We start from the raw sequence: 15530 nt of genomic DNA on the forward strand, positions 1-15530 counted from the left end.
TGGAAGACAGTATGGGGAAACCTCAGAAAGCTGAAAATAGAGCTGCCATATGAGCCAGCCATCCCACTCCTGGGAATACTCTCAAGGAAAATGAAATCAGCATATGAAAGAGTAATCTGTATCCCCATATTCATTGCAGCTCAATTCACAATAGCTAAGATATGGAACCAACCCAGATGTCCATCCACTGATTAATGGGTAAGAAATTATGGTATATATACACAATGGAATACTATTCAGTGCTTATATAAAAAAATGAGGTCGTTTCTTGCAATAAAATGGATACAACTGGAAACCATTATACTTAGTGAAATTAGCCAGTCCCCAAAGGACAAATAGCATATGTTTTCCCTGTTCTATGGTAGCTAATAAAGTATGTAAAATGTAATCTATTAGGAGTGAAATTGACATTTTGAGATTCAGTGATTGGTTACAGCCCTTGTCTCTACTGTTGAGGAACAGTGTTTTGTTTTTTTCTCATATAATTTGTTGAACTCTTTACTTACTCTTGTGTTAATCTTATGAGTCACAAAGGAAACTGAAAATGCATCTTTATAAGAATTAAGAGTAGGAATAGGAGAGAGAGAAGGAAGAAGGGTGGAGGTGCAGACGAGAGGGGGGTAAGATGGGAAGAGTCACTATGTTCCTAAATTTGTATTATATTAAATGCATGAAGTTTGTATGCCTTAAATAAAATTTTAAAAAAATTCATATGGAAATGTAATTTATGAAAAAAAAGAGTAGAAGAGTAAGAGTAAGAGCAAAATTTCCCAGAAGAATAAGTCTGTATTTTAAAAATAGCCTCATTCATCTACATGTCACATTTTGAGAAGTTGGCTATAAGTATTCATTTTGTTAGTTTTCTTTCATGGGTTATCAGATAAAATTAGTCATTGTTGAAGAACCAGGAGACTGTATGAAACATTTCTTGTCATTGATATTCGCACAAAATTTCTCATTGATTTATCAAAGAAAGCCAGACTTTTGAAATGGTATCTGCAGAAAATGCTACAGATCAGTTTCAAAGATGCTTTGTTTACAATACAGTACTTTGTTCTTCATTACTGATTGGTCTAACAACGATTTAATTGGTTTCCTTATACACTTAGAGGTAATTTAATTTTATTCACATTATGGCAGTTGATACATGCATATAGTTAGCATGGTATTTTGTTATGTGTGCTCATCCTTTAATAGCAGTGATATAAACTCTTTTCCATAAAATGGAAAATAATAACTTTTAGTACCCCCATGTGCTATTTTTCTTAAGAAAATATATATTCTTTTTTTTGAGGAATAAAATTTATATATTTTTATTTTATTTTTCATTCCATTTGCCATGAACTTTTTTTTTTAACTTTTATTTAATGAATATAAATTTCCAAAGTACGGCTTATGGATTACAATGGCTTCCCCCCCATAACGTCCCTCCCACCCGCATCCCTCCCCTTTCCCACTCCCTCTCCCCTTCCATTCACATGAGGATTCATTTTCGATTCTCTTTATCTACAGAAGATGAGTTTTAGCATACATTAAGTAAAGATTTCAACAGTTTGCTCCCACACAGAAACATAAAGTGAAAAATAATAGATGATTTTTTAAATGATGATGAAATCAGATCAGACCTATTGTCATGTTTAATCCCAGTGAGAGTCAAGTTGGGAATTAATAATTTCTTCTTTTTTTTTTTTTTACAGAAGATCAGTTTAGTATACATTAAGTAAAGATTTCAACAGTTTGCACCCCCATAGAAACACAAAGTGAAATATGCTGTTTGAGTACTCGTTATAGCATTAAGTCTCAATGTATAGCACATTAAGGACAGAGATCCTACATGAGGAGTAAGTGCACAGTGACTCCTGTTTATTATCATACTTATTTCAGAGAGTGATTTTTTTCCTTACGTTTTTTCACTAACCTGGTTCTTCTGTGTTTGCAGCTATAAATGTACACCTCTCAACTTAGGGGAAAACAAAACAAACCAAGACTCCTTTGATCCGATGTTGTCTTCTTGCTGCTCCTCAACTTTTTATGTACGGAGCCATCTCTTGAATGGAGTATACACGTTAATAATGCCATGTTTTTACCTGCTTTTCCCTCCTTAAAGTACAGAAAATTGTTAGTTCCAGAGCTCCGCTACATAACCTTGGCAAAGGTTGCGAATGACGTGATTGTTGCCAAAGTTAAAATTACTTTCCAAATCCTTTTTTTTTTTAAAATTATTGTCCTTTCCCACCATTTATTCTGCTTTCCAACTGCTTGGTGTCATGAAAGTACTTTTAAACATGTATTTCATTCAATATTGATATTCTTTGACTCCATCTCTCCTATTACTTTTTCCTCCATCTTTTGGAAGGAATTCCTTCTTCTATATCTGCTTTTGATGCTGCCTAGGGATTCTGGATCCTTTGCTTTTTTCAGTCCGCACACTCCTTGAATGAATTCTTTTCCCCTACTGCATGCTGATGGCTCCTAAATCTATCTGCAGATCATACTTTGCGTTCTGGCTCCATCTCACAGACATTGGGACTGGAGTAGCTATAGCTACTAATCTAAACAAAGTCCATCAGCTTCCCTCCCTTTCACACCCACACTTTACGATTCATGTTTCAGTCTGCCCAGCTGCCAAAAATCCTGCATTTAAAGGAAAAATTACCCCCCTATATTATTACTGTGATATGCATGGCTGTCCTTGATGAATAGACATTGACTATATTAATAACATCTCTATTAATTAGATTATTATTGACTTCTTGGACGTTATGTTGGTTTTTGGTAATAGAAACATGACTAAGCTATAGATCCTGTGCACTACAGATGTATTTTAGCATAACACATATTAGTCATATAATTAAAATATCTTTAAGGAAATATTTAAATATTTAAATAAAATAATCAGATTTAATTGCATCATAAATATTTTGGCGACTTTTAAGTAATAAAAATCATATGATCTTTAAAGAACATTTTGTATTCTCAGTGAATATAATTTCAAAAATGTTTGAATTTCACACATTTAGCCTATGAAATTAAAATTTATTTTAAAGAGATGCAATAAATATATGAAAATATCACCAATAACAGAAAATAGTCCAGTGTGAATTTATGGTATCACCGGGCCATATGGCATGATACAGATTTTACCTTCTATAAACTACATGTAAAGACTGAGAAGAGTAGCAGAAGGTGACCACAAAGTCCTTGGGTAATGATGTGAAGCAGATGCTCTAAATCTTACCAAGAATGTTGGAAAATGTTCACTCTCAAGTGAGTCAGTCTCATGGATTCGTTTTCTGTCGAGAAGAGCCACCTAATGCAAGGTCAAGACTTCACAGTAAGAGAAGTCCTAATGTAGTGACTGATCATTGTTTTTTTCAGGAAAGCTCTGCAGAACAGTCACGAATGGCCTTCTTGGCTCAAGCTCTGCCTGGATCAGCTGGAGGCTTTAACTTCTCCTGCTGCCTAGTCTTCGTTTTTTGCATATAACCATATGAGTGCACCCTGTGGGTAGTCCTCAATAACTTTCTGAAATGTATGTCTTTACCCAAGAATAATGTTTCCAAAGAGCCTATTCTGAGGAAGTTGACTCTCAAAATTCTAGGAGTGGATCACCCATCACCCAACTAGTTGAATGGGAGTAAGGGTTTGATTACTCATGGAAGAATGGACCACAGGCAACCCTTGAATTCTAGAGTGGTGCAATTGTTAAAACTTTCACTCATGGTGAATGAAGAATGGTACTTGTGGCAGGTAATGCACTGTGAGTTCAATATTTCAGACCTTTGGAGAATTCAAGGGAAAGTAATAATTACATGACAGCTGGATCATTTAGCTTCTACTAGGTTCCATTCAGGCTGTGGAAAAAGATAATGAAAGGCTGAACATAACTAATCATTACTTGAGGGTGATGTGTGAGGATAAGATGACCTCTTTAGTAAAGTATGAAGAGACTCTGTGTTCTTAATTAGAGGTCATAAAAGCTGAGAATAAGGCTCAGTGCTTATGTAAAATTGTAACAGATCTTGTATCCTTAGCTAAACCAGGGTCTGAGTCCTAGTTTGGAACAAGTGGAACTCTGACTTGGGGATTGGGCTTCATCTGTGTTTGTGAACTCAAAAACCTTGAAACCTTCTTCTTCTAAACCTTCAGGAGTTTCAAAAGTGGCCTCTTTGTCTCTGTTGGAAGCTAGCACTTCTGTCTTGTTTGAAGATGATTCAGAAACTTCTTTTCTTTGGGTGCAACACAAACTTCTTAGAATATAGCTCCACTTTTATTCCTGGTCATGAAATCAACGTACAAGGCTAATAGGCAACAATACATGGCTAGGAAAGTGTTGATTCTCAAAGAAAAGAAAAAGACCATGCCTCAGGTGACCTATAGACCTTAGTCAATATTTATTAGGAGTTACGAGATACATATGGAGCTAGATACTGAGGCTTCTGAATTAAGTGGTGTAGAAAATAAGATTAAGTTTGAAGAATAAGAGTTGATTAATGTGATAATATTTTTCTGTGATAAAGGGATGGAACAGTGCTAAATGCAGCTAGGATTAGTTTAGTGATCCCCACTAAATGAGTAAGTGCTAGAATTACTACAAAAGAAAAGATCAAAAGACTCAGAGAACTAGGCATGCTAATGTAAGTAAATCAGGTGTTGTCCAGAAGTACCACCAGATCAGTCTATTCTTTGTAAAGGCTTGAAGGACAACTACTGACTGTAGTAGTTAGGAAGTGAGACATGGGCATCATTGAATAGTCTGGGAGTGACTGTCCTCCACAGGCAAACTTGGATGGCAGGAGATGCTATTGGGCTGTCTACTCAGAATCAGAATGGGAAGTGGTCAAAATAATTCAGGCTAGATGGTGGTGCTTAGTTGTGTAAAGTGGACACAATTATCGTTTTTATTTTAAATATGTATTTATTTGAAATAGTGACAGAAAGGCAGGGAGAAGAGAAAGAGAACAGCAAGAGGGAAATGGAGAGTGAGATGGAGAAATCCAGTTGTATATGCTGAGTCACTTCCCAAATGCTTGCACCAACCAGGGCTAGGTCATCCAGGAGCTTGGAACTCCCTATGGGTCTCCCACATGGGTAACAGGGGCCCAAGAACTTGAGCCATCAGCCACTGCTTCCACAGTAGCATAGTCTTGAAGCTGGATAGAAAATGTAGCAGCCAGGACTCAAACTGGCACTCTGATTTGGAACATGGGCTAGATAGGCAGAGACTTAACCTGCTGTGTTGTAGCAGCAGTCCTGGCACAATTATCTTAATGACCAACTAGTTCAGTTGTATCCAGGACTCACAGAAAGCTATCAAGATGGTTAACAGAACACAGCATGCCTAGGGAAAAAAATTGAATAGACAATACAGTCTACTCAACTAAAACAAATCAAAGATGAATTATCAAGATGATAAATATTGCCATCTTATAACATGTCATGACTGTGCCCAATATGTGAACCTGAGATGGTTCATAGTCTTTGAACTCATTGATTGAAGGGTTGATTGAATCACCAACCAACCAACCAACAAAACAAACTATAATACCACTGCAAGTATATATGGTAGTGCTTCACTTCTTTCTGTGTATTATTTACTTATATAACTCTACACTATGGAAGGAGGACCTTTGGAACATTTGAGAAGCATCACAAATAGGATGCAGTTCCACATGAATATCTCAGATTATGAAATGGGCATATTACTATGGGATTATCTACTCATACCTAGACAGTGTCGCCTAAAAATGCCAGCTTACTCGAGATAAAATGGCATTTTTGAAAGGGCAGCTAGGTCTTATGGAGATAATATCTTGGAAGGAAGGGGTACTGTCCTGCAGGATGCTGCTGAATCCTAGATAAATGACCATTATTATATCATTTTTTTTCTTGTAGAATATGCAGGTCCAAGTACCATGGGATGACCTCACTTACTACTATCACATTCAATGACTCAACTTGGGGAAATCTGTATCCTTTCCCGCAACTCTGTACTCTGCCAGTTCAGATGTTCAAGTTCCGAGAAAAGGAAAACACGTCTATTAAGTGATACAGAAAGAACCCCATTAATCTTTAAGCCATTTCTGCTTCTCAGTTAATTTAAGGTCCTTGTGTCTGGAAGGGCAGATAGGAAGAGTTGCCATCCTAGCAGGAGCAATTAGTTTGTATGATCTGCTGAAAGTAAGCTGTTACTACCTCACAAGTTAGTAAAGAATATGTTTGATATACATATTGGTATCCACCGAGTCCCTTTTTGGATTCCCTGCTCAATTTTGGTGTTAACCAAGTAAGGGCATCAGTCTTGGTCTGAGAAGGGTGTGGTGACCAAGAGCACTCAGTGACAAAACGCTGGTAACCCTACTAGATAAACTATTTACACAAAAAAAGGAACTGACTGTTGGTGAGAGGAATCTATAATGGTAATAATAGATTATGAATATTATCTCACCATAGTTCATTTTAAAATTTTACTCCAAGAAAGCAGACTAACCAGAATCCCAAAGTAGATTTTCCCAGATAGAATTATCACATGTAGAAGTTTATCTGAGTGGATGCTCCAGCTAGATCCTTCTCAGGACTGACCTATCACTTCTGCAGCTCCTGAGAATTTCAGCCGTTGGCTATCCACTGAGCCCCTCTGTAGAAAATTTCCCAAGCCAAACACAGTGGACTTTCCCACTCATCTGACCTGTGAAGAGCAGTACAACTGAATGACTGGTTAATGAGGAGGGCGATAGGTGCATAAAGGCTTAGGGCAGTACAGCTCTGAGTGACATGTCACAGTTTCAGAACTTCTCCAGAGCTTGAAAAACCTTTGTTGCTACTGTCCTAGGATTCATGTCCAACCCATGTCCAACCCCACTTCTTCCGCCTTCCGTACATGTTATTCTAGAAGGTAAATCCCAACACTGTTGCTTCACACACATTTCTGTCTTCAGAGTTTGTTTTCTCTGAAGACTGACCTAAGACAAATGTATGTGCCCAGTATATATTCAGTAATACATAGGACATATGTATTTAAATATCAGAACATCTTTAAATGTTATAATGTATGTTTTGCTTAAACTGTATATTATATGTATATATAATTAATGTATACATATAGTTACACAAATAATATTTGAGTTGTCTAAAACAAAGTTTGTTTTGTCATGTTTTAAAATAAAGAAAGAAGTCATCAGCAATTTTGGGAAGCAGAAATTCCTACACATGAGTGAATCCAACATATAATTCAGTCAAGAGAATGTTCAGCAAGCCAGGGTCGTGGGATTAGATTCTCAGACCAGTGCCTTAGAATGCATCCAAGTCAGGGAAGAGCATATTTAAATGATGGTTCAGGTTTGTTCTGTTCTGCTTTAGCCTGTTGACATTGCCAACAATAACAGAAGAGCTAAGGATACATCAGTAAGTGGAAAGACCAAGCTATTAACTATTTGGAACCCAAGGAGAATCCAATTATTTTCTGTTCTTAGGTTTTCTAGCTTCACAGTTTTTAGGTTTTTTAATAACATAATGCAGGTCCTGTCTTCTAAAAATGAGCCTATGACCTAAAGAAAATACATTTTTAATAAGAAAGGAAAGAGTTGGGCCAGAATTGTGGCCTAGTTGGTAAAGCTACTGCCTGTGATTCTGGCATCCCATATAGACACCAGTGCATGTCCTGGGTGCTTCACTTCGGATCTGGTTCCTTACAAATGGCCTGGGAAAAGCAGCAGAGGGTGACCTAAATGTTTGGGCCCCTGCCACCCAGGTGTGAGATCGAGATGAAGCAACTGGCTCCTGGCTTCGGACTGACCCACCCCTGATCATAGCAGCCATCGTGGGGGTGATCAGCAGATGGAAGATCTCTCATCTCTCCTTCTCTATAACTTAGACTTTCAAAGAAAGGAAGTAGTTTATTACTGATTCAGAGTCCACTTTTAAAAGTTATTCAGGCAGGGGGGCCTGCGCTGCCTGAAGCGCCAGCACCCACTATGGCCGCAGGTTCAAGACTTGGCTGCTCCACTTCCAATCCAGCTCTCTGCTATGGACTGGGAAAGCAGTAGAAGATGGCCCAAGACCTGGGGCCCCAGCACCTGCATGGGAGACGGGGAAGAAGCTCTTGGCCTCTGGCTTCGGATTGGCACAGTTCCTGCAGTTGCGGCCAGCTGGGGAGTGAACCATTGGATGGAAGACCTCTCTCTCTCTCTCTGCCTCTCCTCCCTCTGTGTAACTCTGACTTTCAAATAAATAAATAAATCTTTAAAAAGTTATAAAAAAAGTTACTAAGGCTGAATTCAGTCAATATTCTGTATTATTTGATTTATGTAAGGACTAATCACCAAATACATGAATATCTTATAGATTTTTTTAAAATTATTCTTTAATGATAATGAAGCCAGCCACTCTAAATATTGCAGCTTATTAAAACCAGTCAGCATATATCCCTGAGCAATTAATAGAGTGAATTTAAACTGCAAATTCCTTAAACTTTACCAAAAGCAGCATTTGTTCTGTGAATTTACACTGCTAAAATTATACTTTTGAGGTAGCTGTGAAAAGATTCTAATGTTGGAAAAGAGAAAAAAACCTCAGAGAATTGCAAAACTAGAAATCAAAGTAGGGCTGTCAAACAATTCACATTGAAAAAAACTTTTTTAAAAATGGAGAAATTTTAGATTATGTTCTTGGATATCATAGGGCAACTCTTCACTACTTTTGTTGGCTTTTTATTATTTTAATACATCAGAAAGAATCTTTTCTGAAGAAGAACGCCTTTTAAATATTCAGGGCAGAATGTGCCCATAAACTTTAACATTGTTATGTCCATATAAATATTGTAGTTTCTTTTCAGGCTTTTCCAACAAAGTGCTTGTCATGTAGAAGCCTTTGATGGCTTAGACAATAGACAAAGACATTTTCTACCTATTTAAAACAAGAGATTAGTGCATTATGAAGTAGTAAAATAAAGATACGGAAATAACATGGAATCCGTGGGAGTTTCAGTGAGACTTTAAAAATAATAATATTTATAGCTAACTTACTGAGCATTTTTTATATGCCCAGGATCTTATGAACTGTTCATGTAATCCTCCAATAGGCTGATTATTATGGTACTATTATTATTACTATTTTACTGATAAAGAAGTATTAATGATAACAAAGGTTAAGTAAACTTTGCCTCTTATAAAATTAACATGGGTGGAACTATGGCAATGCAGCAGATGTTTGCATCACATTCCATAGGGATCTATGGTACTAAATTGGCATGAGCACATGGAACTGAGAGCCATTGTTACACTCAGGTAAATATACTTCTTAATTTCTTTTTGCCTTCATTTAAGACCCTTGGGTATGCTCCATTAGGGGTGATCAACTATGGCCCCTCAGCCTGTATTTATAAATAAGCTTTTACTGAAACTCAGAAACACTCGTCATTCACTCGTTTCTCCATTGTGTTTGGCTGCTTTCACTTTACACTGGTAGAGATGAGTAGTGAAGATGATGACTATATGACCCACACACCCCAAGATTTAATGGAGTAGTGTTTTTCCAGGAGATGCTACACCTGTGATCTCTCTTTAGAATTTGTGTAAAATGGCACACATTTAATTGTAGTATTCAATATTAGAAATATTAATGCCTTTTAATATTGTCTTCTGTCCGCACATTTCATATCAACAAATATAATTGGGGTTATATTTGGTTACAGAGAACAAGGTAAACTTCAGTTCACTGTATAGGCACATTTTGTTTCCGTAAAAATTGAAATAATTTATAAATATTCTTTGATCTTTCAAGGTTTCATTTATAAATTATTGGTAGGAGCCATACATTATGGGACTGAGCCAATTGCGCTGCATGGTAATGACAATAATTCCTCTGTTGTATTCTTTTTATTAAACCCTTAAATTTAAGAGTTTTGAATTTTGATCTCTCGGAGTTCTACTTTTATGTGATTAGAAGTTGGAAATACACAGTCATTTGTACCATCTCAACAAAAGTATCTTAGGAAATAACATTTCTTTCTTGCCTCTCGAAATTTCTTGCAGATAAGCGGAATAAACAGTGAGGGAAAAAAAAGCCTAGCCATGAGTAATAGAATCAGAAGTGTTCACCTTTGTTATTTGTATTTGTATAACATTTGAAAGTAAGTGTGTAACTCTTAACGTTGCCTGTTGCCTGTTTTATTTCTTTTAGATTTGGATGACCCAGTAGTAACTGTCCATCAAAGTATAGGTGAAGCTAAAGAACAATTTTACTATGAGAGAACAGTGTTCCTCCGGTGTGTTGCCAATTCCAATCCACCTGTTCGGTACAGCTGGAGACGTGGCCAGGAGGTGTTACTGCAAGGGTCTGATAAAGGAGTTGAGATTTATGAACCCTTCTTTACCCAGGTAGGAACTAAGCTATAATATTTCTGTCATACTTTGCTAAGATACTTTCCTAACTCAGCAACATGTAATATTGTGGCTGCTAGGAAAGATAACTTCCCCTAATTTGGCCTTTTAAGAACAGTAGGTCCTTGACTGAAAGATTTAGAGGACTCAAATATGAATGTGAAGGGTAACATTTTTATGTAAAAAATGAATTTCCAACATTTTGTTTGAAATGTTAACTCTTGAATATGTTTTTATGTGTATGCATCCTAACATATTTCTTTGTCCAAGCATTTATTCATGTTTCACTATAAAGTACATAATGATACATTTTGCTGACTGGTTTGTTTTTGTGGAAAATATTTCTAACACGGAGAGATTTTGATATCCCTATTTGCAATGGTAAGTAAGTGTAGAGCACTTGTGCCTTGCCACATTGTATGCCTCTGAAGATCATCATTGCACATGAGTTGCTAGTAGTCTTCCATGGCAGAATATTGAAGCCTATTCTGATCTAACCCCCTCTTGACTGAGGCCCCTAAGGTATCAACTGTGTTCTGCCTGCAAGTTAGGACTTAATTTCCCCTAAATATTCTGTACTACTGCAACTGCAACTCATTCTTCTCTTTTTTACTAAAATTGTTTGCATTGGCTAAAAAAATGAGAAACAAAATCATTCTCATCCAGATAAAAGTTCACCAGTTTGATTCATCTTTTTTCGTTATTTTTTTAAATTGAACATTGTAACAATTTAGGACACAAATTTTCATCTGGAATTTTGTGAAACATGATAATTTTTATGGATTGAGATAATTCTAAACACCTGTTCACTCTTGGGTTGTCTCATCTGCAGATAGTCTGAGCACTTGGGAATGAACATATGGACCTTGTCCAAATTTTGGGAAATCTTTTAAGCTATCAGAATAACTAAGAATTTGGTTTAAAGCTATTAAACAAGGTTATCACTCATTCTTTGAATCTGTCTCTGTTTTACGGAAGCAGTTCTGGGAGGCCATCTTGGAAGAGCTCTGAAACTTGTAGCTATTGATTCTGCCCTCTTAAAAAACACTTTCACTTTCTCTTTTCTGTTTTATCCTGCTACCCCCTTGTGAGAAAACAACTCCTTTATTCAAAGATGTTATTATGAATACTTCCTTTTATCTGAATATTAGTGCTTACTAACTGGCACCACATCCCACCTTCGCTTTGCTCGTAAATCTGCTGCTTAGTCTACATTAATTCTTTGGGAAAATATCTAAGAGGAAGAGTCATTGACCTGATGGTCCCTAATGGCTCAGGTGATTGGTTTTCTGCCACCCTGTTGGAGACCTCTGTTGAGTTCTTGGCTCACGGCTTCAGCCTCAGCCTCATTGTGGCTATCTGGAGAGTGAACAATAACAACCACAGAAACCTTAAATGTCTAAAAATCTAAGAAATATAATCGGCTTTTCCTTGCAATACTGTGTGCTAGATTAAGCAATTTTAGTTAATAATTATCAATCATGTTGCTTTTGTGCCTATTTAAAAAGATTGTCCTGCCTTTAATTATGATGCTTATCCTTCCTTCTTCTTTAGCTGGTATTAGTACGTGTCCAGAAAATTTAGGTGAAGCAAAAAATATTTCAATATTTTTATTTTAGATGTACACTTAATTTGTTAATGTACAATATATGTTCTAGTCCAAACTGATGGAAAGACTCAGACATCAGCATATAGCAAGTCTACTTCTTGCGGCCGTATTCTTGGTTGGTTTTTTCACAGAGAGGAGATCATCGATGCTTTTTCCTTGTAGAACTCAACCTTGATATACTGTGTGCAACTGATACACACAGGTAAACCACCATATCACACTTGTTCCATTACCCCTTCAGGGAACAAAACAGTAGGCTCCTACATGGCGTTCATGCTTTATTACAGAAAACTGCAAACATCCAGAGTGATAATTTAGAAATACAAATATGATAAGGTATTTTTTTCTGTTTTAATACCTCTAGTTGCTTCCCAGTGTTCACAATAAATCCAGATGATGTCTTGTAGTCTATTAGAACAGGCCTCTACCATGCCTTGCCTTGGAGTCTTTTACCTGAGCTGCTATTCTGCTCTAGCCAAAGCATGCTAAAGCTGGCCATGTTCCTCTACGCCAGGGCTCTGCACAGTGTTGATCCCTACACCCAGAGTGTGCTGTACTTGATAATACACTGGGGCTCTTCTTAATACGTGAGGTTCATCACTGCAAAGAGAATTTCCCTGACAAATCTACGATGAGTCACCAGCAAGTTCGTGGAAAATGTGTGTCAAGAAAAATTATGCACGGAATGCAAAATATTTAGCACCAGAATGAATTTATCTTTTAATTTCATTTGCCCACAAAATCTTTCACTGCACCATCATGTATGAAGTAACATCTCTGCCTTTCTGTAGTTACCACTTCACAATAACAAGTTTTATTTTTATTGTGGGACAAATGATAAAATTATTTATTTTTTCAGACATAAACTCTAACTATAGAGTCTTAGCCTGCTCTTAACAAGCTTAACAATGCCTGGCACATGGAAGATTCTCAGTAAACATGTTAAAAATTGAACTAATACTCCTTTGGAGACATCTGAATTACTAGCTGTGGAATAGTTAAAGTTAGCTCCAAGGTACAAGTAATTCCTGAATCACTCTCTGTAAATTTCTCTATAACCAATAAAGAAACAGGGAAACATAAATGAAAATGGTGTTATAAATGAATCCATTTTATTGTATTTAATTTCCAACTATTGGAGATTTTGTAGTTGTAATTTTTAATTGATTTATAGTTTAATTCTACTATACCAGAAAACATTCTGAATCACTTCAGTCCTCAGAAATTGAAATTTGCCTTGTGCATAGCCTGTGGTCTGTTTTCATAAATATTGTGTATGCACTGAAAATAATGTGCATTCTAAAATTTTCAAGTGCCAGTTAGTTCAGGTTTTCTAATTGTATTATTTAAATCTGTATTTCTTCTGTTTTTTTTTTTTTTTTTTCATCTGCTGTTCTCAGAGCTATTAAGAGAGATCAGTTAACCCTTGTGAGTACAGGTGTGGATTTATCTGTTTTGCTGTCATTTTTACTTTAGACGAGCATGTTTTGAAGAGGTGTTATTACTGCTTCGGGATTTAGAATGTTGTATCATAGATGATCTTGTTAGTGCATTATAGATGTATGTTACCTTCCTGATATTTTATCTTCTTGGTAGATTATCTTTCAGAATTATCTTCCTTAATCTCTAGGAGTGTTTCTTGCCTTAACGTGTTTTCTGTTTTCCAGTGTAATGGCACAAGCTTTCTTTAGATGAGTGTTTTGGGGACAGGAGAGTAGTATAGATGGCGATAAACATTCAGCTCTGCTTCTACTTTTTAACTTTTTATGTCTCTACACCTACAATATTTTACTTGTAACTAATAAATAGATTTTGTTGTTGATTTAATTAAGTGCGACAATCTTAGCTTACAATACATTTAATCAATTAATATCTGTTTTTTATACCAGTATATAATTCACTTGTTTTATTTTATTTTGCCTTTTTCTTGACTTCTTTTGGATTTATAAAATATTTTTATCATTGTGTTTTCTCTGAGTTTATTATCTTAGTATCATTTATTGGTAACCTTAAACTTATATCCTTGATCATTACTTTCCCATTTTCTCAATAGTAATGGCTAGAATAGTACAATCATATTTACTTTTTTGTATTTATTGCATTTCAAGTGTTTTACATCTACAGATTTTTATTATAAAATATTCCTAAAATTTTATATATTAATTTTGTTTATTTGAAAGGCAGAGAGAGAGAGAGAGAGAGAGAATATGCTATAGACTGGTTTACCCCTAAAAGCCTGCAAAAACCAGAGTTGGTCCAAGCTGAAGCTGAGAATCTGGAACTTAATCCAAATTCCCCACATGGGTAGCAAGGACCCAAGTATTTGAACCATTGCCTGCTGCCTTGTAGGGTACACATTTTCAGGAAGCAGGAATCAAAACAGAATCAGGACCTGAACCCAAGTAACTTATGTGGCATCCTGACCCCTGAGCCAGATACCTACTTCTTTTTATGTTCAAGGAGAATCATTATCCATTAAATTTATTATCCAATTTGCTGTTTCTGTTCGATATTCATTTTGTTTATAGTGTAAGGGAATGCATTAGTTCATTGGGTTTTGTTTTGTTTTTTTGCAATGAGTATACATATTATTGAAACATTCATGGCCAGCACCACGGCTCACTAGGCTAATCCTCTGCCTGCAGCGCCGGCACTCCAGGTTCTAATCCTGGTTGGGGCACCAGTTCTGTCCCAATTGCTCCTCTTCCAGCCCAGCTCTCTGCTGTGGCCTGGGAAGGCAGTGGAGGATGGCCCAAGTGCTTGGGCCCTGCACCCACCTGGGAGACCAGGAGGAAGCACCTGGCTCCTGACTTCAGATCAGCGCATGGCGGCCATTTGGGGGGGTGAACCAACTGAAGGAAGACCATTCTCTCCGTCTCTCTCTCTCTCACTGTCTAACTCTGCCTGTCAAAAAAAAAAAAAAAAAGAAAAAAAAGAAAAGAAAAGAAAAGAAAAGAAACATTAATTTCACAACTGCGTTCCCTCAGCACCTACATGAATACTCAGTTGGCTGTGTATATTGGTATCTGTTTATGAACTACTATTCTTCCCACTCATTTTTTTCTATCTTTAGGCCAATATCATACTGTCTTAATTATTATGGCTTTATAATAACTCTTAAAATCAGGAAGAATAAGTCCTCCAGAGGTGTTCATCTTTTTTTTTTTTTTCCAGGATTGTTTTGAATATTTTGAATATACAAATTTGAATTTGTGTTTCAACTTGAATCTCAGAGCTGTTGGGTTGGTCTCTACAGAATGACTGCTAAAATGTTGAGGGCTTGAATCTCCTGATCAAGTTGAGGAGAATGCTACTGAAGCTACTCCTCTGATGGTGACTGCTATTAGCAGTATATTATAATCACGAGAAGAAAACTTTGACCTCTCTCATTTGTATTTTACTTGTCAGGCAAATTACTGCTGTACAAAAAGTTTGAGAGCATTGTTGAGTTTTATGTTTTGAGTCTCTCTCAATATAGCTGCACTTATTGTAAATGCATAGGAAACTGGTCATTTACTTAAAGTCTGGAGAGTTTCCTATAA

At 36.4% G+C, this 15530-nt stretch overlaps 1 protein-coding gene across 1 annotated transcript in view; it reads left to right on the top strand.

Annotated features, from left to right (window-relative positions):
* Nucleotides 1-15530, top strand: part of MDGA2 (MAM domain containing glycosylphosphatidylinositol anchor 2) — an 896755-nt gene that overhangs the window by 548543 nt on the left and 332682 nt on the right. Inside the window, exon 4 of the mRNA XM_008269620.4 lies at nucleotides 10180-10376. Coding sequence (XP_008267842.3) covers nucleotides 10180-10376 — 197 coding nt within the window. The remainder of the gene's footprint in view (nucleotides 1-10179; nucleotides 10377-15530) is intronic.

The sequence above is a fragment of the Oryctolagus cuniculus genome, chromosome 12 (genome assembly GCF_964237555.1).
Source record: "Oryctolagus cuniculus chromosome 12, mOryCun1.1, whole genome shotgun sequence".
Taxonomy (NCBI): Eukaryota; Metazoa; Chordata; class Mammalia; order Lagomorpha; family Leporidae; genus Oryctolagus; species Oryctolagus cuniculus.